At 36.3% G+C, this 23,806-nt stretch overlaps 1 protein-coding gene across 7 annotated transcripts in view; it reads right to left on the reverse strand.

The window, feature by feature from the left end:
* TRRAP (transformation/transcription domain associated protein) overlaps positions 1–23,806 on the reverse strand; it is a 101,808-nt gene that overhangs the window by 35,188 nt on the left and 42,814 nt on the right. For all 7 annotated transcript variants that reach the window (XM_075105018.1, XM_075105016.1, XM_075105017.1 and 4 more), the window contains 20 exons: positions 23,451–23,579; positions 22,553–22,819; positions 21,763–21,969; positions 20,725–20,883; positions 20,506–20,640; positions 20,207–20,317; positions 18,777–18,923; positions 16,502–16,715; positions 15,694–15,819; positions 13,667–13,813; positions 12,390–12,592; positions 11,595–11,716; positions 10,454–10,667; positions 9,489–9,668; positions 8,983–9,129; positions 8,167–8,286; positions 7,578–7,865; positions 6,059–6,196; positions 5,561–5,673; positions 4,928–5,063 (listed from right to left, as the gene is read on the reverse strand). In XM_075105018.1, the coding sequence (XP_074961119.1) occupies positions 4,928–5,063; positions 5,561–5,673; positions 6,059–6,196; positions 7,578–7,865; positions 8,167–8,286; positions 8,983–9,129; positions 9,489–9,668; positions 10,454–10,667; positions 11,595–11,716; positions 12,390–12,592; positions 13,667–13,813; positions 15,694–15,819; positions 16,502–16,715; positions 18,777–18,923; positions 20,207–20,317; positions 20,506–20,640; positions 20,725–20,883; positions 21,763–21,969; positions 22,553–22,819; positions 23,451–23,579 (3,303 nt within the window). The remainder of the gene's footprint in view (positions 1–4,927; positions 5,064–5,560; positions 5,674–6,058; positions 6,197–7,577; positions 7,866–8,166; positions 8,287–8,982; positions 9,130–9,488; positions 9,669–10,453; positions 10,668–11,594; positions 11,717–12,389; positions 12,593–13,666; positions 13,814–15,693; positions 15,820–16,501; positions 16,716–18,776; positions 18,924–20,206; positions 20,318–20,505; positions 20,641–20,724; positions 20,884–21,762; positions 21,970–22,552; positions 22,820–23,450; positions 23,580–23,806) is intronic.

Raw genomic sequence — 23,806 nt, forward strand, 5'->3', positions numbered from 1 at the left:
TTTACGCCTGAGCCAGCAAGGAAAAACTGCCAGGTAGCAACCTTACACTTACACACTGAAAATAATCTCTTTCTTTATTACATTATCTACTGGATCATTAAACACAATGGCAATGTGAGCAAATGGAAATGAGTCTTGGGTCCTATCAAAGGCTACTTGCTATTTTAATAGCTCAACTTTAACAGGTAGATCATTATAAGTGTTTCACAAAGATTTACGAAAACTGATACATATTTGCCATCTTTCCTGACTCCTCTCCTGAATCTACCACGGAACCTGGTAACAAACAGCCACACTAGAGAACATAAATAAAACTGGAGTAGTGAGTATAGCAGCAAAGAATCAATTACTCTTTCATATCCTAATATTTATGCAAACATGTGCTGACACTTTTATGAGAATCTGAGCCACAAAAGCTCCACCTATGGCTTCAGCAGCACCTTCTCTTTAGTCGTTTAGTAAATGTCTCATTACTGAAAATATTTAATATAACTGCAGCTAAAGCATATCAGCATTTACTCGTGTCACTTCCACTGAACTTGCAAATCTCCAAAACCAGAACCTGTCAGACATGATCTATTTCATTCTGTTGAAATTCAAGGTTTATAATATACTGTAGAATATGGTTCTTATATTAGGCTTTAAAGGTTTCTCAAATAATATTATTTCTATAATGAGCCAATGAAATCACATACTTAAATAGGACGCAAAATACCAATTGTTATAAGAATAAAAGTTAATTAAAATGTAAATATAACCTATAAGATCATTTTTGTAGCATATGCAGGTTGCTACTTACAGATTTGGCTTCACATGGGCTGCTAAATGATAAAATCCATCTTTAGAGACACCTATTTAGTTTGAACCATCAATACTGCAGATACTGAAAAATTCCATTTCAAAAATTGCAACGGTTGGACACCTTTAATTTAGGTTCCATCAAAAGACAACACCACCTTTAATTAATTAAACAACTTTTACCATTTTCATAATTAAGCCTTTAAAGCAAAACATACTGATTGTATCCACCTCTTTTCCCTTCTGACAAAAGAAAGCATTACAGAACAATAAACATACTACATTTAAAAATGTACTAGTCAGTCTGATTTTGACGAAAGTAAGAGAGACATACAACTCAGCATATTCATCACGCGAGACTAGGTTGTCACAATAAAGCACGCTGTTAGAGTATTTTGTATACAGGAACTTAATCCCACAAGATATTGGAATTCAAGGATGCTCAGCATTTTTCATAATCATGTTTCATCTTTTGCAAATATTACTAAACTAGACAGTCCACTGCCAATTTGGCATGTAATACTTCTAATCAGTAGGTATTGGTTCGAAACTTAAACAGCACTGATGAACTAGAAACCCCAGTTAACTGAGAGACTAATTCTTCTGGCTCTCTCACTGCAATATGAAAACACACTGCCTAAGGCTCTGCTCAGAGCTTTGTCAGTGAAATCATATTTTAAATATGCGATTCACCCCCTTATTCCAAACTCTGACATCTTTGGCAGAGTAATTCCAGTGTGACAGTAATGCCACACTATATAGGAACAGTGCAGTGAAGATCAGCAAGCTCCTTTCCACTTGTGATTCAATACAGTATTCTCACCTTTCAGACTTCAGTTCTACATCTATTTTATGTTTCCACACTAACTAATCACAGATGAACAACTCTACAAAGAAAAGAGGATATATTTCCTTCAAACAAGAAAAAAAAAGAACAACCCGCCCCCAGAAACAACCACCTTAAAAAAACCTTACATAGAACAGTGATACTACATAGAGTTAAAAAAAAAAAAAAAAAAACAACCCAGAAAAATCTACTGATTACTCCAATACAGAAGTCTGTCATTTGTCCCATGACGGCTGAGATGGCTGTATAACATGACATTCTATAACAACCTCAAGAACAATAACCACTAGCTTATTCACATGAGATGGTTCCTAAAAGAGTTGGGAAGAAGATGCCTAAGAGAGGATAAGGAGGAAGTTATCTAAATATGGCCTTTTATTTTTTTTTGCATGTGGAAGAATTCCTCAAGATTTGCTCTCAGATAAAAACACCTACCTATGTATTTTCTGTTGCACCTTTTCAGAAAATGAAGGGTCATTTTCAGCATGTTTCCCTAACCATTTAAACTTCATTCACACACACAAAAAGTGTATGAACACTTGGAAAGACAAAAAAACTCTTCCAGATTTAATCTTTAGAAATGTTATTTTCTGTATCTACTGTGCCCCCTGCCTTCAGACTGTTTGTAACAGCCAAAACTTTACAGAGCATTCATTCATCAAGCACATGGATAGCACAGAATACAGTCTCATGAGTGAAGCCCAGGAAAGGGCAAAGAGAAGGTTAAATGTTTTACAAGTGCATGTTGTTCAGCAAACTGAATTACAAGCAGAACACAATAATGAACTCCATAATGAATCAGGAAGGTCAACAGCAGGGAAGTACAAAAAATACATATTATCATTTTCATTTGGTAACGGATAATCTCCTCACTTGCCATACACAAGTTCCTTAGTTTCGAAAAAAGCAGCTAAGTACTGTGCACAACATATAGCATGCAGGTCACATCTACACTACTTCAGTTGAAGAATATGCCCAGAAAGGCTGTGGTATCTCAAATTCTTAAGAGATACTAAAACTCTACTAAACAAATCAACCTAATCTACTTGGGCCCTGCTCTGAATGGAGCATTGGACCAGATGACCTCCAGAAGTCCCTTCCATCTCAAAACTATTTTATGGTTCCGTAAACTTTACATTACGTTATAAAAATATAGTCATCAATGCATTAAGCTTCTGAGGAAGCCTTGGAACATTGGAAAACTCCAAACTCAAGTCCATAGAATATCAAATAAGGACCTTAAAGGAAACAAACACTACTAGCAGTGCAACTTCCGCTAGCAGTGCTATCTCGAAGCCTCAGCACTCTGTCGTGAGCATATGTACCTAGAAGTCTGTACAATCATTATATTTAATTGTAGCACAAAACTTATCACAAATTGTCACAATTTGAGACGAGAAAAAAACACTTTTTAGCTTTATTTCCTTTCTTCAATACAGACTGTAGATTTAAACAATGTCACTTCACAAAAGCCTACTCTTAAGTGGTCTCGGTATTTTTACTCGTATGCTTTCTAGTAGAAAAATTATACACAGAAAAAATTGTTTGGGGACACATTTGAAAGTCAGTCATCTAAAAGCTAAGTGTGCTCTTGTGCTTATACATTATGATTCTATTTATTTTATAAACCTACTTTTGCAGAATCGAAGTTTTTTTCCTCCCCCAAAGTAACCTATCCCTTACTGTAATCGCAGTGACCTTGTTCAAGTCCAATATCCATCTCTCTCCCTGTCAATTCAAACCCTGTCTCCTGAACCCAGTCTCATTGGTTCACCCTGCAACATTTAGTTCAATGCCTCTTCCCTCTCTACTAGCTTTACAAAAGTCCTTTATACTTTCTCAAAGGAAATCACATTCTTCAACTTCTTGCTTCAGTCTATTTATCCAGTTAACCCTGCCGCTCCTAGTCAAATTTGTACTCCTCCATTCTTCTCATTGCTTCCCAGTCTCAGGCTCATTGCCTGAGGTTCGTTACCTGGTCTTCCTGTTCCTCATCTCTCATTAGAACTCCACTTTCCAGTCTTGACTACACTGGCTCCAACTTCTGGTGCTCCCAAGGTATTTTAAAATTATATGTAATGGATACATTGCAAAAATCAAATGAACCTCACATTTAATGGAACTAAAGTAGACTCAAAGTGAGAATAAAGTTAGAAATCTAGCAGTTAATTTGCAGCAATAATGAAGTATTTGAGTACTTAAGAAGAAAGCAAAAGAGGACAGATACAGGAAGCAATCCACAGACAGACAGTACAGAAGAACATTGCTACTGAAAGAACAACAAACCTTCTGTCATGCTTCTGCTAAGCATGGGTATAAAATCCAAGAAACAAGAAAACCAGCATGTGCCAAGTAAGTAATCCCAATACATTTCCCACCACATAAAAACAACATCAAATTTGTGACTGTCTTCATTAAAACGTTAACTACTGGTATAATCTCCAGTGTACACCAGCCTCACCAACCAATCAACATTGAAACTGAGATTTCATGTATTGCTTTTTCAGGGTTTTTTTTAACAAGGATCCTGAAACACAGCCTTACATATATTCCTCGGACACACTAAGGTATTGAATGGAAACCAAATTTCCTGACCCTCACATTTGTATGCATGTCTTAATCCCCCTTCATGTGCTGCAGAGATGAACAGAATCAATTGCGTTTAGCAGTTATAAATTTGGACAGTAGAAGTTGAGAATGCTTTGGCTCTGCCTTTCAGGTGCTAGACCAAACAAAACCAGAGGCAATGGCCTTTTGCCCTTTTACATCTGGAAGCATAGTTACATTGCCCACAGACAGGGAGGTGATAATAGATGTATTTTCATAGTTTATTCCCTTTCACAAAATGAACATTTGCTCCTATAAAGGTGTAAAATACAAAAAAATGTTCCTCCTCAACACTGCATTATTTTAAATAATACCATATACTTGCAAAGGTCCAATTTTAAGTTTCTCCACATATCCCTGCTGGCGCACACTTCTGTGGCAAGCATTTGTTGCTTTTTAAATGATTCATTAGTATGCACCCTATCTTTCCCCTGCCATGGCTAAATTTCTTACACGGTACAGCTTTATAAACAGATATAAAAGAGAACTAAGTTCAACTGTTGAAATGACATGCTTCAATTGCCAAAATACCCAGCTGTGTGCCCAGACATCAAAGAAAACTTCCAAAGAACAGTTCACTGTGTCTGTGAAACCAACTGTAATGCTGACTTGTTAGAAATGTAATCAGGAAAATGAACAAAGAACCTAAACATAAGCATATAAGCCCTCACTCACCTGCACCAGAGCCTCCTTCATAGCAGTCCAGTTCGAGACCCTCCACGCACATTCCAGTACTAGGTAAGGATTTATATGACCTTTTGACTGGCCATATTCTGTCAAAGGTTCCCACTGGTTCAATTCTTTTGAGCAACTGAAAAAATCAAAATCATTGCTGATGCGGTTACAGAAAAAAATTAATTTTGTTTATTATAATAAAAGCAACTATAAATGTTGTGTATCAGATTATCTGCGTATTTGTCTATTAACAGCTTTGCAAGCCTGCAGAAGTTGCATCCAGATGGGAATATTATTATTTATTGCCAGTTATAATACAGAAATCTGAACTGGGAAGAGCTGCATTTTGTGTCTCCCAGAACCACCATTTTAAATAGGAAAAACAAATTTTCGTTTCAGCCTGTTTCCACCAACAGCAAATTACATTTTTACAACAGTTCAGGCATAACACTTCTGAGGGTTTGTTAAGGGAGTAAAAAATAGCTTTTTTTAAAAATTCTCTTAAGTTTCCCTTGTATCTGAGCTAAGTCCTGAGCTAAGTTTACTCTCATAACTAAGGCTTTCGACCAGCAGGGTATTTTACTTCTGCTGCAGGGTAAAAATACTTGTTCTACATCAGCTTGAAAGTCTTACCGAATCCAATGGTCTTCCCAGAGCTGATACTCAGGAAAGATTGAAGGGGAAGCATTGTTCCGTTCATGCTCTTTTTTAGCCTTTTCCATTGCTTTTTCATAAGTTTCTTGTGCCTAAATAAAATTCAAACATTTTATTTCTCCACCTGCTATATACACATTAACTCAACATTCTTTTCTTTTAGGGAAAAAAGTAATAAGAAAGCTTTTATAAATTCTAAATTTAAAAAAAGTGAAGCATGTGTTAACTCATTCCTGAATACAGTCACTATTTGGCAGCTTTACTAATGTCATGAAAAACTGAGGGATGTGCTCAAAAATCTCACTCTATCTAGGTATTACATAGCCTTAAACTACTACTTTTGCCAGTAGAGACGCTGTGGCACTTTATCTTTTAGAAGACTGTAGTGGTTTATTAACATTCAAAATATTTGCTTGCTGATCAGAATATTCATCCTGACAGCAGCACTACTCAAATAATTTCTAATATCAAGTGTACCTGTTCAAAAAAACCATGTTGTTCATAAGCAATAGCTGTTGCTGTCTCTGGGAATTTACAGCGTTTCTGCCACAGTCCAGCCCACATATCCTCTTCTTGTAACAAAGAGTAAAGCTCAGCAAGGGAATCCAGTATTTCCTAGAACATTAAGCACACACATTTCTTCACAGTCAAGCTGTCATTATAAAGCATAGTAGGTAGTAAAACCACATATTCTACGCTGAGGCAAATTCAGAAAGACATGGAAATAGAGAAGTGTTTATATAAACTCTTCTAAAACTCTAGAAGGCAAGTGATTAGTAACAACCAAGTACTGAGAAGAACAACACTGCATTACACGACAAAAAAAAACCCTATGGCTTGTACATTGATTCTTGCTTGTCCTGCCCAATATATCAGATCGATCATAGAAAAAAAAAATTGTTTAACAAACCAACAACTCAGTCTTTAATGTAAAAAGAATCTGTAATATTTCACTTCCTCAGCTGATCACAAACATGCCAAGGTAAAACATAACTACATGAAAAACTACTAAACACAACAGCACCTGTTTACAGGGAACGCAGTTTTGTTTAGCTAATCATTCTTTATGGGCATATACTAACAGGCTTGATTAGGAAAAGCATACTCCCTTTAAGGGAGACAGAGACAATACAGACTTCTACTCAAGATTTAAAATTAGGGGCAGAAATAGTTTTATCTCATTCCACAGTGCTGCAAAGAACTAGTGTCAAAAGCGGATAGAAAAGAATGAGAAACAGGGAGAAGTATGAAAATACCAATAACAGATGAAAGACAAGGATCAGAATTAGGTAAGACACAAAGTAGTCAGTGTTGTGTGTTTGTGAATTCAGACACTTGCAAGGACAGGAATTTCTTTGCTGAATTAAAAAAACCCCACAACACTACTTTAACAAGTTTCAAAATACAAAGATTTAGAAGTGATTGTCCCTTTGCATTCAGCACTGGTGAGGCCGTACCTCAAATACTGTGTTCAGTTTTGGGCGCCTCACCACAAGACAAACAAAAAAGGTGAAGGGTCTGGAGAACAAGTCTTACGAGGAAAAGTTGAGGGAACTGGGATTGTTTAGCCTGGAGAAGAGGAGGCTGAGGGGAGACCTTACCGCTCTCTACAACTACCTGAAAGGAGGTTGTAGTGAGGTGAGGGTTGGTCCCTCTTCCCAGGTAATGAGTGATAGGATGAGAGGGCACGACTTCATGGGGAGATTTAGATCATATACTAGGAAAAATTTCATCATAGAAAGGGTTGTCAGGCATTGGAACAGGCTGCCCAGGGAAGCGGTTGCATCGCCATCCCTGGAGGTATTTAAAAGTCGTGTAGATGTGCCACTTAGCAACATGGTTTAGTGGTAGACTTGGCAGTGTTAGGTTTACGGTTGGACTCAATGATCTTAAGGGTCTTTTTCAACCTAAATGATTCTATGATACTGTTGTACTGCACTGTCACTGTGTTTTTCTCTTCACATTTCATAAGGTATTTCAATTAATATAGCACTACCTGCTGAGGAGGAGTTATGCTCTCCTGCTCATAAAATTCTGTTGTCTGTTTAGGCTTTATTTGTAGACTCAGTCCTTTTTCAAAGGCTTGATGTTCCAGCATCAGTGTAGAACGAAACCAGAGATTGTGAGTTTTACCCAAGTATTTCAGGACACAAGGTCTGATGGGAATGGGAGGAACACACTGTGACATTGCTTCCACAAAGCAATTCAGTGCACTCGGCTGGCAATCTCGCTGTACTTGATGGCTACCACTGCACAAGAAAGGGCTTATTTCACCTGCCAGAGCCTAGAAGAAAAACATATAAAGGATAGTTATCTATTCATTCAGATTCTTCAATCAGAGAATTTAAATTAAAAATCTTGTTAATACAGGGAACCGTCATTCAATAAGTGTATTTCTCTCTTTAAATTGAAGGGCCCTGTTTATTTCAAAAGATGTACTGATAGAGGTAGACAGCATTCACTAGTCACAAAGAATGGCAAACTTCTCAGAGCAAGTGAGCAAGTCATTTATCACACAAATACATTTTCCTGAAACACCAGCCATTTACAAAGAGGAATTTGTAAGTGAGGAAAGAGATTCTCACATGTTGCTGTCTGTCAGACAAGATTTTCCAAAGTCGTGAAAAAAGCTGTATCCAAGTCTTCTCTGCTAATGGTATAGAAATATGACATAACTGAACAAAGGCACTCAGCAACACTCCAGTCTAGAAACAAAAAGGAGAAGATTTATATAAATGGGAAAAAAATTACAATTAATACTATGAAAAAGAGTTCACAGTTACACAGTTGCTTAAGCAGTAATGCAAATGCCTTTTCCAGCCAACATATCAAAAATGTTTCCTTTTGCAATACAGACTACTGTAACAGTAATTTCATCGCATTTTCCTGTTGATTGAGACTGATCCATTACTGAAACCATTTAAGAAGAAAAAAAAATTGAAGGAAAAAGGAAAGAAGTTGGTGACTTTGGTAACAGGAATGATCCAGTTAATTGGATAAAGCTGTTACTACAGCGAGAATTATTTCAACATTGCTTTCAGCTAAAATTAACTGCTTAGAAATAATTTAAACATAAGATGCCAACACACTTATTGATCCTATACCCTGATTTTGCCATCACTATTTGCTTAACTGAACAGTTAAAATACAGTTACAGGTAGAGGAGGATGAAATTTGTAGGAAAGAGATAAAGTAACAACTAGCAATTAAAGTGAAGGCTTAAGAGCTTTTTACCTTATGCAAATAAGAAATTACATCAGATTATAAAAGATGTCTACAAAAAAACATCAGCTAAAAAATCAGAAGTGTGAGATTAAAAATAAAAGAAACAAGTGTGTCAGGTCAGTTTGAAGATTTCAGTATTAAAATTGTTTGTCAGGAAACCAACAACCTGCACCAACCTTCACTTCTCGAAGAGAGTCAAGAAATTTGTCATGCCGGTTGGTCAACATGTGCAGCTGATTGCCAATGTCCTTCTCAGAAAGTTCCTTCGTTTTAGGTGTGCTGGTCTGATCTCCTGGAGCTAATTCAATGTCTATTTCAACATCCTATACAGAGGTAAACAGCAAAAAGTATGCAAATATTTTCTAAGTACTTTTGCTTTTTTTCCAAACAAATACAAAATACCCTTCCAATCAACTTCTTTCAGGTCTCTCAATTTTCTGCTAGTTCAAGTTCAGATATAGAATTGCTAGAGTGCTATAGCAAAGAAACGGCTAAATGAAGGATGGCAAGTTCAGAAAAACCCATTCATGGTTAAACTACAATGTATTAAACACAAGATACACTGAATAATTGGTACACAACATCTTCAAGACATATTCTCCAAACTTATTTCTTGAGAAACTAGGAAGAGCTATATTCCATCAGAAAGATTTCTTTTTCTACAGTATTTTTGGTAAGTTACCTCATCTTTGGATTCACTGTTTTCCCTTTCACGAGGCTCTTGTTTGACGTGGGTTACCATAGCAAATGCCGCTCTATCATGACTATCAGCAAGGTTGATAACGTTGGTGATAGAGGGCAGCATAGCACCCTGACAGCTTGTCCCAATTGTAGTATTTCTCTCACACACTGCCAACAGGAGCTAAGACATTAAAAAGCAAGGACAGATTTTTAAATATATATTTACTGTAGTATTTCAAGGGAAACATCACTATGGCTTAATATTTATCAACAAGCTAAAAGTTGCAATAATATGTTTAAAGCCTTTTTACCACCTTTATTCAATAAATACACTAATTCATTCTCATCTTAACCTGATCACATTTTGTCACGATTTTGAAGTTCATGACTATACTTTCAAGATTGTTTTTCAAGCCTCTCCCCATTAAAATGAAAGTCCTCGCAAAAACGATGTGGGAAAAAAAACCCACAATGCTGTTTTTTACATCTCTGGAAGGAGTTCTAATTCATCTTGTTCTGAATAAATCAGCCAAAAATGCAATTTCATTTCCATGCAATCCCGCCTAACAGTTGTCATACCACCAGAGCAGGCGCTCTAGCCTTAAGAGTTTTTCTTGCAGACAATTCTATTATTTCTATTATTTTTATAATCATCATTTACAAGAGATGGATTTTAAGAATAATTAACCTGATCATTAAGCATTTCACAGAGAAAATAGATTTTAAACGTTGATATTAAAGCTACTTCCCAAGCATCAGCATCTCAAGATTTAGACACTGAAATTATTTTTAAGCACCACTGCAAGTATCTGAGGCAGCAGACTTGCTATTTTTAGCCTTGATACAGATAATACATAATACAAGACACACATTGCATAAAGCTTTTACACACAGCCAAGAAAAAGGGGGAATAGAAACATGTTTCTCAAACTATAATTGTATTTCTGACACAAATAATTTCCCTACCTCAATGCACTGTTTTATCCAAAAGTGATTTCCCATGGCTTCCCAGTTTTGAGAACAGGTCACATAAAGTAGGCGCTCATAAACACGACGTTTCATAGAATTGTCGAAGACCTCAAAAAATTTGGCTCGTATGAGCGGCTGGGCACAACGCAAACCCGAAAGAAATGCTGGCTCAAGTTTAGCAGTAAGTTCACTACCAGAAAGATTCTCATCCCTAAAATGAATAAAGATAAAATGGCAGAGACATTAGAAAGAGAAGCCTTCTAGGTTTTGTATATAAAATACTAAAAAGCAAAAGAGGTGACATTCTGTAGAAGCCCACATGGTGTAGCATGCATCCAGGTGCAGCATTTTGAAAGAAACAGCAAAGAAAATATTGGTGCTTGTTAGAAAACTGCCCCAGAACTATCGTAAAGACTCTTCCAGGATAAAATCATATCATAATTGTGAGACAGTTTCAGCTATATCTGCATCTTGTTTGAAATGCCAAACAATATTAATTGATAGAAGACTTCTGACCACCATATCCACACCAGGGCTTTGCACAGTTAACCAGAAAACAGGACAGCACCAAAAAGTGACTCAAAATAATGTGAATCAACAGCACAAAATTAAATACCCAGCATTTTTGATAAGGTAAGTTTTTTTAATTACTTCATACGTTATAAAACCTGCCAGTTTAGCTAACAAAGTAAGTCTCCTGAAAGTGTAATTTACAATAAATTTCCAAGGGGTGGGGGTGGGGGGCAGGAAATCCTTATACCCTACAGATGTGAAAAGACAAGAGAGATTTGGGCCGTCACAACAGTGTTTAGAATACAACCAGCTACAAGGTATTTTGGGACAGGAAAAGGCTGGGGAAATGGAGATATTCTAGCGGAGCCGAAAAGAAAATTCTTTCTAAGGAACTTCTGTTTTCAAATTGTTTTCCATTAATATGTATTGTGGTCTCAGCAAAATGAATTTACTTTGCATTTCAGAAAAAAAACCAACACCAAAACACACAAAAAAACCGAAACAAAACAAAAGAGACGAAAAATCACTTCAGTCCTAAAAAAGATTGATGGCATGTTATAAAGGTCATATATGGTACAAATTATGAACCAATAATCTGCAATAAATGATTAATTGCTATAATTACCTATATACATAGTTAACAAGGTCTAAGAACTGGGCATTTAATTCAAGGTCTTCTGGAAAACGTTTTTCAATGTAAGTCATCATTTTCACTAGTAAAATGGACTTCTCCCGGAGAGTAGGTGTCTGTGTTAAAAAAAGACATGATTAATTTTGTCAATTCATCTTAAAACATGCAGAGAACTGGCGCATTCAAAGTACACCTCAGCCATCCTTTATATCACTCTCACTTCTAAACTACTGAAAAATTGCTTGGTAGAAGGTCATAGTTCTTAAAAAGAAAAATAACTCAAGCATTTATCCTTCTAATATATGCTAGAGAATTTTAAAATCATGACTAACAACAGTTTTAAGTTGTTCAATGATTACAAAAATCTAACGTATATTTTTTAAAGTGTAGGTCCTTTTATACAGCACTAGATTGTCAAGTACTCAGCTCTAACAGAAAATATGGCAAAGTGAGGAAGCCACAAATTATTACAGGAAGAACACAACTTAAACTGGCATTAGTCATCCTCCTCCTGAACAGCCTCTCTATCCAAGTTAATGTGAAACATATTTTAAAACTCTTACTTCACAACAAATCCTCAGCAAAACAGTATTTGAGATCAAGCACCTAGAAAATGCTAAGCATCTTTAACTCCAGCTACTTTCACAGGGGATGCAAAATACTCCAAGGGCATCTAAACATATATAACAGATCCTCACAAACCTCACTGTCAAAAACTAGTGAATTATAACGGTGGCTTAGAGTTATTTACTATTTGAGAGCAATACTGATCTTATCTTCTCAATTTACCTGATTAGCTGCCATTGGGGAATTGTTTTTCACCCACTCTTCCACTATTTTTACCACTGCACGAAGAATTTTGGCATCAGTAGATTTTTCAATGAGAGATGTTAGAATAGCTTGTATAAAATTTTTCCGCATTTCCATGCTCATCACAGCCAGGCGAGTTTTTACAAGATCCAGGCTTAGCATGACCAGTTCACTTGTACCTGCTACGGATGCAAAAAAAGGATTAGAGTTGCGTATGCACCTATAACATGCCTAGTAAAGAAATTTTCAAGATAAGCTACTGTAATTTTAAAAACCAGCAACAACAATATCTGTTACCTGGGAATATATCCCTAGAAATAATGTTTTCAAAATTACTACCTTCCATTCCTAAACAACTGAGACAGACTCCTTCCAAAAAAACTCAAATCCATTCAAAATCCTAAAGGCAAGCCTGGGTGGTTTCATTTCAGTAAATCTTTGGTAAAAAGTATTACAGAAGCCCAGTACTGAAAAACTGCAATTAAACTTGTGAAAGAAATACTATATGATGCAGCACATCTAGTCTGTTAATTTCCTGATTTGCTTATCTGTTAAGCTTAATAATTTTCCAGTTGTTTCTCAGCGTTAATAAAATTTGCACGGTTCTCATTTACCTAATTAAAAAAGGGATGGGAATCTAACAGCAGCAATTCTTTCTAAGTATTTTCTTCAGTAGCTTATTTATTAATAAATTATTGCTGTTCCCTAGTACTGAGTTTTCTTCTACAAGAACATCTGATTTTTTTCAGTGACTCATGACCTAATTCATTTGATGACAGAATTGTACAGACTGAAATAGATGCTATTTTAAGATAAAAACAAAAGCATCAGCTCCAACAAGTTAATTTTACAAACAGTTGTTCCAATATTATCAAATAGGAAGGAGTTAACAAAAAAAAGCGAAAGCACAGAACAATCAAAAAAAGATTCAGCCCCGCTCCCCTCACCACTAAAAACTCTTGAAGAATTTCAGTACTTCTATATAAGCTGTAGCTCAACAAATATTCACTAACCATTCACTGAAATGTTTGGGTTAATACTGATATCAATGTATCAAGCAGGTAACAGGAACTCCAAGTGTATTTTTATCCTTCAAGACTTCAAAAATATTTCTCACTAACGCTGAAGTATTTTTCAACATGTAATAATGGTACAGAAAACTCTACAAAATCATTTGAATCCCTTCAGGATGAAGATATTTGAATACTTTACAACACTTGTAATCATTAACATCCTTAAACTATATCATGTAATACCTGTATTTGCTTCTGCAGTTCCTGCTGTAGCCTGTGGGTTTAAGTGTTCCCTGACCATCTTCTGCAGAGATCGCATAAAAACTGAAATCAATCTGTCAATATAGCTGGGATTGTTACTGCATGCAGACTTCAGAATCATTAAAGTACCTATAGATAAAAACAATACTTAAGGAAATAAAACTTGTATTTAGCATGACCTGAGTGAGATACAGGTTTTCAATGTGGATGTTCTCGTTCTATGAAAGAACACAGGAAAATGTTCTAGCTGTATTTTGTCCTGCCATGAAAGAAGCATGGGACTACAAGTTACAAACACTAGAAATCTGGATAGATCTGAAGAAAAGTTTCAGTCTCAACTTCAGTCTTTAGTCTAAGACCAAAAAGTTACTTTTGCATTAATCAAAATATTTGAAAGTTCTGTATCTAAGTGTGTGACGGAGGGCAAGGGGGCAGAAAGGGTGGATAGAAAGAGAGGGGTGAAGTGCAGATACTTCTCCAAGTCCTTTGGGGGAAAAAAAAAATTATAGATATAGTCAACCACGCAAAAGGAAACTACTCCTGATGTTGCACATTTGTTTTGGTAGCAAAACATAGCAAAACTTTTACATGAATAGGCCTGGGTTTAGTAATTCAAAATAAAATTTTTTTTTAAATTATAGCTTAGTTTTCTAATCTAGAAACTTTATCAAGTTTCATAAATCAGTTACTATAGATTGAAAAGTCAAAAGCATTGAAACAGGTAATTTTGGCAGTTTATGAATGCACTATCCCTACAAGACCACAGTCCCTTCACATGCAAACCAATCCGTTCTAGAAATAGCTATGCTTTAAAATACTTAACACTTTAAAAAGTACACACATCCTGTCAAACCATACTCTCTAAGAAACCTACAGCTATCCCTTTCCTTACTGCAACTTCATAATTCAAGAAAAGCCTACAACAATATTTATAGAAGTGTGCTTTGTTCATTGAATGGGTGCTTCAAAAGTTTTTATTTCTTTTCCTGCTCAGATGGGGACAAGATTTGGCAAAGTTCAGCCTCTTAAACACAGAATTAATAAGATCTGCACCACCTGACAGTTAGACTGTAGTGCTGCTTGTGAGCGAGCTCTGGACACAGTGTAAGTTAGCTTGCTGGAGAGCATATCCCAACATCAACAAACAGGCAATTCCCAAAGCAGTATTACAACTATCTACGCAGATCACAGAGTAGCATAGAGAGGGACGTTTGCCATTTAAATCAGCAAGTTTTCCAAAATTGTGCAGTTTCAGGTCTGTATTGCCAACACAACCAGTTCTGGGCCAAACTAACTGTATTATTTCAATATATATTTGTAGTTGTAATATGTAGCTGAGCTCTCTACCAGTTAAGTAAGTAGAAAGAACACAAAAAGAAGAACATTTCAGCTCTTCAGAATGGTATATGCTAAAAATTCAGATTTGCTCACTCAAGAATATAATACTTTTGTAATTTCTTACTGAGAATCCAAGATCTATAAATACCTAAGTCTTCCTACACTATTTAAATCATGTGACAAATGAGGCTTTAAAAACAACTGAAAAAGAAAGTATAAGGCAGTAACATGTAAGAATGTTTACACAGATTCTCTGAAATATTCTATTGTACCTCAGAGTAGTACCCACAGGATTTTGGTTTTTCCATGGAACAAGTTTCCAGTTACTTTTACTTTGTATTTTGTTTAATCTGAATGCTGCGTTCTTTTTCCTGTGCACTTTGAATACAGAAGGTTTCTGTCTAGCACAGCTGCAGCTCCCCACTTTCAGTAATTGCTCCCAAGTCAGCTACCAGGAGCAGACAGAATGCAACGAACCCCCTAGTCCCTTTCTTCATGGATGACAGACATCCCAAGCTTGTCTCTCAAGTCAGCTCCAAACACTTCCCACAGCTTCCTCTGCATGATATCAGATTCCAATTTCCTTATGGAAAATAAAAGCCTGGGACAAAGATCATACTCATTAAGAAGAGGCACTCTACATACATCTACTAGAGATGTGGGAAACTTACCGAAGAGCTGAGAAGGATTAGCATTAGTGGCCTTTTCATAATTAGTAAGTCCTTCATAAATAACCTTTCCAACTGCAGCATAAAGGCACTCCAGCTCTTCATACTTTGAAGCTACACTTGAGGTACCTGCAGAATTTAGAGTTGTGTTTACTTTTGGTAATATCAGCCACAGAACAAGCAAGGAACAGTTACACTGCGAACATACAGTCATCCATACCATCATGGGAACTTTATAATAACTAAGGTAACAAGCAGATCCCTCATCTATATAAACCTTTTTATTATACAACTAATGTCTCTTCTATAACAGTGTACCACTACTTCTAAATAACTCATTTTGATGAGAAGCCTTAGATTACTGATTTTTTTTTTTTAAAGAAAAGATTATCTAAATTAGTTTATATTAAGACACGGCATATTACCTATCATCTTTCTTTTTTACACTCTATCTCCTTCCTTGTCTTGGCAAAACAGCAAAGCTTAACTAAAAAAATTGCACTTCTGAAGCTGAAAAATTATAACCGCACGAATACATTAAATTTATAGCATGCATTTCTGGAACCAAAGTTATGACAGCCACAGGTTATTAAGTTTTTATGTCAATGGATAATGATGTATTCCACATGATTACTTATTTCAGCTTCTCTTTTTTTAAACAGAGGTTGAAAGTGCAAGCTAAAATGGACCATTAAATGCAGGAATCATAAAACAGAATATTAGCACATTCCAAAGAGAGTCTTCACCCTGCCCTTAATTATTTAAGTCATGCAGCAATAAAGGATAAAAGGAGGAAGAAAATACAACATACTTGGTTCTGTAGGGAAAATACCCATCAAGCGAGAAAGCAAACTGTGCACTGCTCTCAAAACCTTGGTGTTTCCACAAGTCATACAAGCTGCTACGCCTCGTTGCAGAGGTTTGAAGCTGCTAAGGATAGCAGGGGGCTGCAGTACAGTTAACAGGAAACTTAAGACCTCCAAGCCAGTGCAAATGTTGGCAAAGTTGGCCTGATTGGGTTGTTCCTAAAGAGAATACATATGACAATGCAGTAAGCGAGGGAAATCGCACGGGTATGGCATAGATTAGTAAATCCAGATCAAATCTGTTGAAAACCTGTAATAAGTTGAGGTTTCTACACCAGCAATGTTTCATGTCAATCTTTTTGATAAGTCAAGCAATATAAAAGTGTAAAATACAAGGCACTATAAAATCTTTAACCATAAAAATGTTACTTAAGCATTTACAGTATGTTCCTTCTGATGTTTCTTGTGATTGTCAGTTTTGAAAGTTGCCTGCAACCTTTCTGGCTAGAAATGCTTTCAACAGAGGATAACGTTTTATCTTTTTGTCAACATCTTTCAGACCTACAACGGTATATTCTATGACAAGTTACAGCTTAAAGGTTAGTTCCGATTATCCGCTTTTCTAAAGAAAAATATAATAAAAATAAAATATTCTTAGACATATCCTTATAAGCCTACAAAATGATGATGAAGGTAGTAAATTAGTCTGCTACAGAAGCTTTATTATTTTTTCTGAACCTCCTGAATAACTGATGCCTCATAGCACAAAATTAAGATTTAAAATTCCTGTACCAGAAGGCTTATATCTCTGTATTAAGTAAACATCAACCACATTCACCCTCCTCAGGTCTGAGGGGTTGTATAGTGCGTTTATTTTGAGGTGGGGGAAGGAAAAGTGAAGTGGGCTGTTTCGATTTTGGCTCACTCTTAGATGCAGTGCACTTCATCCACCTTTCCCAGATTCATGAAAGGTTTGTCTGAAAGGCAGGGAAAAAAGAGACCAGCTCACGATCTGGAAGCATGTGAACTCTCTGAATTGCACTAAGTTAATTTTACACCTCCACCATCTTCCCGTTCCAGAAAGGGAGGACAATGATGGTCTGTACATAACAAGCAGCTCTTCTTCAGCAGTAAGCATGTAGATAGTCACAACTTGCTCTGTCTTCATCGCAGAGGAATCACTTGAAGTCATGACTTTTCAGAAGTCATACTGCTGTTACTGCACAGTCTCCATCACTTGGCAATTAAAGAGCTTTGCAGTTGTGCATTGTGTAAGCGAGGAAGATGAGTAGGAGGCAATCTTTGTGCTACAATGGTTGGAATTGACTGCAGTTCTTCCTGTTGCAGGCTACCAAATGCCAGCAACAGGAAAAAAATTATTAGTTTTAATGGCAATTTTCACTCACTCACTTGGGAAAAGATGCATAAAGCAACAAATATTAGCTCCCTGGAGCACTATCAATGCTTGTAAACCCAAAACAAATGGAGCCACATCAAAAATTCTTCCAACAGAAGGAGAGGAGGATGAAAACAGATACTTGCCCTTTCAAGGACTATCTCCATAAAGACAACAGCATCATGAAAGTATAGCAAGTACATTTAGATCAACATTTGGTAAAAATGGGTCACAGTGAATTTTCGTGTAATCTTAGGCATTTTAGAAGTTTCCAGAAGTAGGATATATTACTCCTTTATTCCAAGAAACAGAAAACTATCATCAAGAGAGCTCCTAAAAAGTTAACAGGGTAAGAGTTGCTAGTCTATTAAACAGTATAATAAAAATTACAATAGATGTAGAAAAAATTATTACATGGCAAAAAGCATACAAATAGCATACAGACGATAAACAAAATATGTTGTATCATCAAATATAGGAAGCTAGCCTTCAGTGAACTCCATATTATGATAATGTAGTCAGAAAACTAGAAACCAATACAATCAATTTGTAAACATTCATACTAGCAAAAAACCCAAACAAACAAAAAACCAACAACAACAACAAAAGACCCCAACCAGTAGGCCATGCAAACAAGCAAACTAGAACCTATTTCAAAATCAAATACAGGAAGTTAGTCCACCTGCTCCTAAGTCTATTTTAATATTTGTAAGTACTGCAGCTATACAAATTATAACCATCAATGCAATGCACATACTTAATATTTTATGTATTTCACTACAGAGAAGAAAAGACTGTAAAAATCAGTATCCACGTATTGTTAGTATTCAATCAAATACGTGCTAACGAAACCTAAAGACCTACAGGATTAGAATGTTACCTACCACAGTCATTAACAGCTTATCAAACCACTGCAACTTCAGTTCTGATTTTGGCCACATGTCTGGTCGTAAAGCTGTTTTCAGAAGGTTAACACAGCGTCGGGACAGCAATTCCCCAGGAGATCCAGCAGTGTTTGAGTTGTCATTTACCTAGCAATTAATCAGAGTTAAGAAAATGACACCCTTTTGTAACCAACTCATTAATTTACTACGCACTCCAAGCAAGCATATAATTTCTTATTTCTGAAATGGATGAGCTTAAGTAGTTTTATAGTACAGTCACAGAGTATTTAACTGCATAAAAAGCTGACAACTAATAGTAAACATCAGAACTGGTATATAAACTGCTAGCTAATTACCCCATATCACCCATCAAAGGTATATTAAAAAATGTAATCCCATACGTTATTACTACAACTCTGAACACACTCAAGATGGTAATCTTTTCTGTTTGCAAGGTATCCATAAACATACACAGCTCTTTACTCAGTTCATCTGTATACTTCAAGAGGACATTTATTCTGTGCAATGGGCTGTGGTGTATAAAATCCCATGTTATTTACCAGCTGAGTCTGCTGCAGAAGCTGAAGCCATAAAATTTGTCACCTCTGAACTACACCCACCCGACTGATTTTTCCCACTCCAGAGAAGCTAATTCTTAACAAAATTTGGTGAAAAGCTGTAGTTCTACATGCTGCATGGAAAGAATTCCATGTATCTGATCTTGAAAATACAATTACAATCATTATCCTTAAATATATAACTAACATAGTCTTTCCCAATTAAAAGCCTAGATATTCTTCAGTTTTGGGGTAAAACATTGTCGCCATTAAATCTAGGCAATAGAACAAGCATACTTTGCAGCATCAGGCAAATATATAAATGAATTTAAAAAAAAAAAAAGCACTTAAAGGAACTTTAAGTCTTTGCCTGACTCCAGACAAATTCTACTAGTCACATTTATTTCAGTCCTGTCACTTCTGATATAGTACTTGATTGAAAAGAGAAAGTAAAGAACAAACAAAATGCTAGAAGAAGGGATCAACAGCACAGTAGAGACTCTTTCAATTTCAGAATCTGGATTGGAACCATTCACATTTAAAGTTTGAATTTCAAAGTGCACACTCCCTGCATCAAGCTAGGAACGTACAACGCCAACAAGAAGCTAAAGCGTATCTCTCACGCATAATATCCATCATTTGTGAAACAAAAACATGCAGAAACTGGTTATCAAATTCAATTTCTTTCCTCCTTAAAATAAAAGCAGTTTACTTGTTGTACAATTTCACATTAAAGTTTCTAAACTTTCAGCAGAAGAACTTATACAAACACTAGAATAATCCAGCCATAAAAGGGCTCTTATGAAAAGATGGTTGTATGGTTTTAGCTACTAATGTCATATTGGTATTTGAGATTCAGAATAAACATACTACCTGGCAAGCAATTCTAATCAAGAAATTCACGACTGTATCTGTATGCTGCTTGTCAATTGGCTTGGAAAGAAGCGCATCAGCTCCCGGTAAGGACTGGCTACGTCCAAATACCTGCGTGTATACAAAACGCAAAAGCTGTAAGCAACACTAAAGAAGGATAACAACAAGCAGAACAGATTTAAAATATTTTCTAAAAGTATAATCTTCAATTCAGGGAGTTTTGAGTTATGTGGAAACAAGCAAACTAAATTGCAGGTTATAATTTCAGAGTCTCTGAACAAAATTTGAATTTTTCTTACAGCACTTATTGCTCCTGTAGCTGTCCTGAACCGTTTTACTTCTTGGCCAGAATCAACAGACAGTCCTCTTTTCACAGCAGATGAGGCAGAACTTGCTCCTTCTCCACTTGCACCTGAATCCATATCTGAATCTGGCTGAAATATCAGCAATGTGCATGTTAAAAAACCCACTTAATTGGATAACGGTTCAATCTTTAGCAGTTTATTTAGACTTCCTACCTGCTGGTCTTTAATTCTTTGCAATTCCCACTTAATAACTACTTCAGCGAGATCCACAGCTAATTTTCTTTGCTCTATCGTAACACTGGGAGTGAAGCCCAGTCTCTGCATGGCACTAACCATATGCTGAACCAAGTGATGTCTCACTGGATAATAAACCTGAAAAGATGGTTTCACAGTCATGTTAGCCATTAACCAATAAAATTCCACAAAAAAACTACAGAGCTGAGATAAAGCAAACTTTTCTATTAAAGGCTATTTTATGTTTGCTAAATCTGTACTATTCTCAAATTTTGCAATCCAGAAAAGTAACTGGTGCTTTGAAAATAAATTTGGCTACAATTTCCAGTAGTGACCACTGATATCATGTACCCAAATTAAGACGCTCTTCCGAAGATCAATGATTTTTCTCAAGGACCAACCATTCCAATTTTTGGCTGATCCTTTTAGAGAGCTACAACTCACATTTGAACATGCTCAGGTATTTTTTCAAAAAAGCATTGAGGCATCAATTCCTGAAAAGCGACTTAAGTGCATATTCACTAGCCGTCAATTGGGATCATATTTTAGTACGCGTTTTCAAAAATGCTCCTATATTGACATCCTGCAGCATTCCCCCATTTGTTTCATGTTTTCCAACATAGATCAGCTGGAGATAAAAAGTTACCTAGTTAACCCCACAGAACATATACAGTCAAACAAGGATTACTGGAGGATGGAAAGCAAAATGGTTCTGCACTTTTTAAATAGCTTTTAAAGAATCTTCACAGCTCTGATGAAGAGCACTGCTAATGCACATGCAATGAAATAACCTGGCAGACTTTCACCTAAGATTTTGAGTTCTAACTTCAATCATGATAAAGCTTAATAAGTGGCTTGCTCTTTAATTTTAATAGCTGTTTTCAGCTTCTTTGCAGACAGCTGATGCCTTTTGAAGCTAAGCCATATAAATCAGATTACATTATTTTCTAATCAAACTGCAGTTTACCTCCTTGATATCTGAGATAACTACCAGAATAACTGATACATGGTAAGTACCTTGAAATGTTGTACTATCAAGTGCAAAATATGTACTAGTTGGGGAACTGTATGACCCTCTTCCACAATGATTTTTCGTGTCCAGTGAGTCAGCATCTGATGTCCATCCTCCATTCGAGCGGGCACAGCTGGAGTCAGAATAGCCATCGCCTGCCTGACAATAGCTCGGGCCTCCATCGCGTGAGCTTTGAGAAGACTGTGAAAAACCTAAACAGCAAAGTTTATTTTTGTAAATACTGATAATATTAATGTTGATCAGAAAGTATTTATAACAGAAGAGAAATGACAACATATGTTGTCTAAACACATGATTTTTTCCTAAAGGCCCATAACTTGGTAGATGCATGATGATACTTCATCGCCAGAAGTATGAAGCATATACTTCTGTCTCTCCCTTAGGTTCCCTTTTTCTTCCTCCCTCTCCACGGTCCAATTTTAAATTTTGCTTTGGTCCCCACATTCTGTCTCAATGGAAATGCTTGTCCCTTCATTTAAGGGACACCAATTTGGTTAATTCAACCAAAAGGACTTTTCATTGTCCCATTTGCCCTCTCTGTTTTCACTTATCTTCAAGCTTCTTTCTATACTGTCCTAGCCCCAAATAATTTTATATTAATATTTGGCTTGCTGCTTCTGTATTTGTTTGTTGCATATGAATTTAACAGCTACTTATATACTAAGCATCCAAAACTCTGTGCACCATCTACTCTGCATTTTAAAATCAAAGAAAGCACTCTACAGAACTTACCAACATCCCTTAAATGTATGAATACAAGCCCATAGTCAATACCTGCAGAACTATCTTCTTATGTATGGCAAATTTTGCAATGATGTGTGCCAAAAGCAAATGTCCGCTGTATTTGCACGCTGGGTCCACACACGCCTTGGACAAGAGGCAAGGCCAAGCAAATGTCATTAGGCGTCGTAGTTTGCTGTTCCGGTTTTTGTTATTGTCATGAATGTGATGTGGAGCATGCTCAACCAGAAGTGTGGCAAATTGCAAGAGATATATCCTGAGAGAATCCAGCATATCAGCCTGTTTTTCCGGATCAAGTACCTAGTCCCAGGGATGATCAAAGAGGAGATGAGGAACGTGAGAAAAAACAAAACACAATATGAACCCCAACTTTATTATCTATAAAAGTGAAGTCCTAGTTTTTTGGTTTTCGAGTGGTTTTAAGAAGACTAATAACTACATTTTTTATTCAGTTTAATACCCACAACAAATCTTCCTGAGGTGAGAACTTTTAAATAATGAGCACATCTTGGAACTTCCAAAGTGCTAACCTGTTAAAAAAAAAAAACAAAAACACCCCAACCCTCATCTTCAACACCACCTATTCTATAACTGTCAACTGGTTCAATGATACCAAAGTGAATTACAAAGATACCAATATTAGTGTCATGGTAAGCTTTGCTTATGAAAAAGACTAGAAATGGGCTTTATATGGCTCTAATGCCAAAGACAGGCATTCAAGTCAAAGAGAGATCAAACTGAAAATTGTAGTCCAACCCTACTGATGACTGATGGATCTCACAACAGTTCAAAGTTATTATGTGATTCGATATAACTGATCATAACATTTAGAAATAGCACAACTACTTCAAATCAGGACTGAAAAGCCAAATGGGAGGAACAGTCTTCTGGTTTAATTTTTCAACACTTTAAAGTAAACAAGGATTGCTACCTTTGTTATAAAAACACTAGTGATGCTTTCTGGATTATCTCCTTCTGGGTTTGGGGGTCCCAACAGCTGTTCACCTTCTCCCTTTTCAAAACTGTACAAGAAAGCAGGATTCAGGATATGCTGCAGCACCTACAGAATATAAACAAAGTTATACGCAACTAGTGGAATCCTCTAATGACAGTCAGCTTTCAAGTAATTTCAAATGCAAGCCAGCATGTTAGACACACTTACTGCATTACAAAAGGAAGCTATAAATAAAGCCTTAAGAAACAGATACACACAGATTTCCCCACCCCCACCCAAGGGCAAAGATTCTTAGAAAGCACAAACTGAAGTAGTCAGCACTGAAAGCAAGA

This window comes from Phalacrocorax aristotelis, chromosome 10, assembly GCF_949628215.1.
Source record: "Phalacrocorax aristotelis chromosome 10, bGulAri2.1, whole genome shotgun sequence".
Taxonomy (NCBI): domain Eukaryota; kingdom Metazoa; phylum Chordata; class Aves; order Suliformes; family Phalacrocoracidae; genus Phalacrocorax; species Phalacrocorax aristotelis.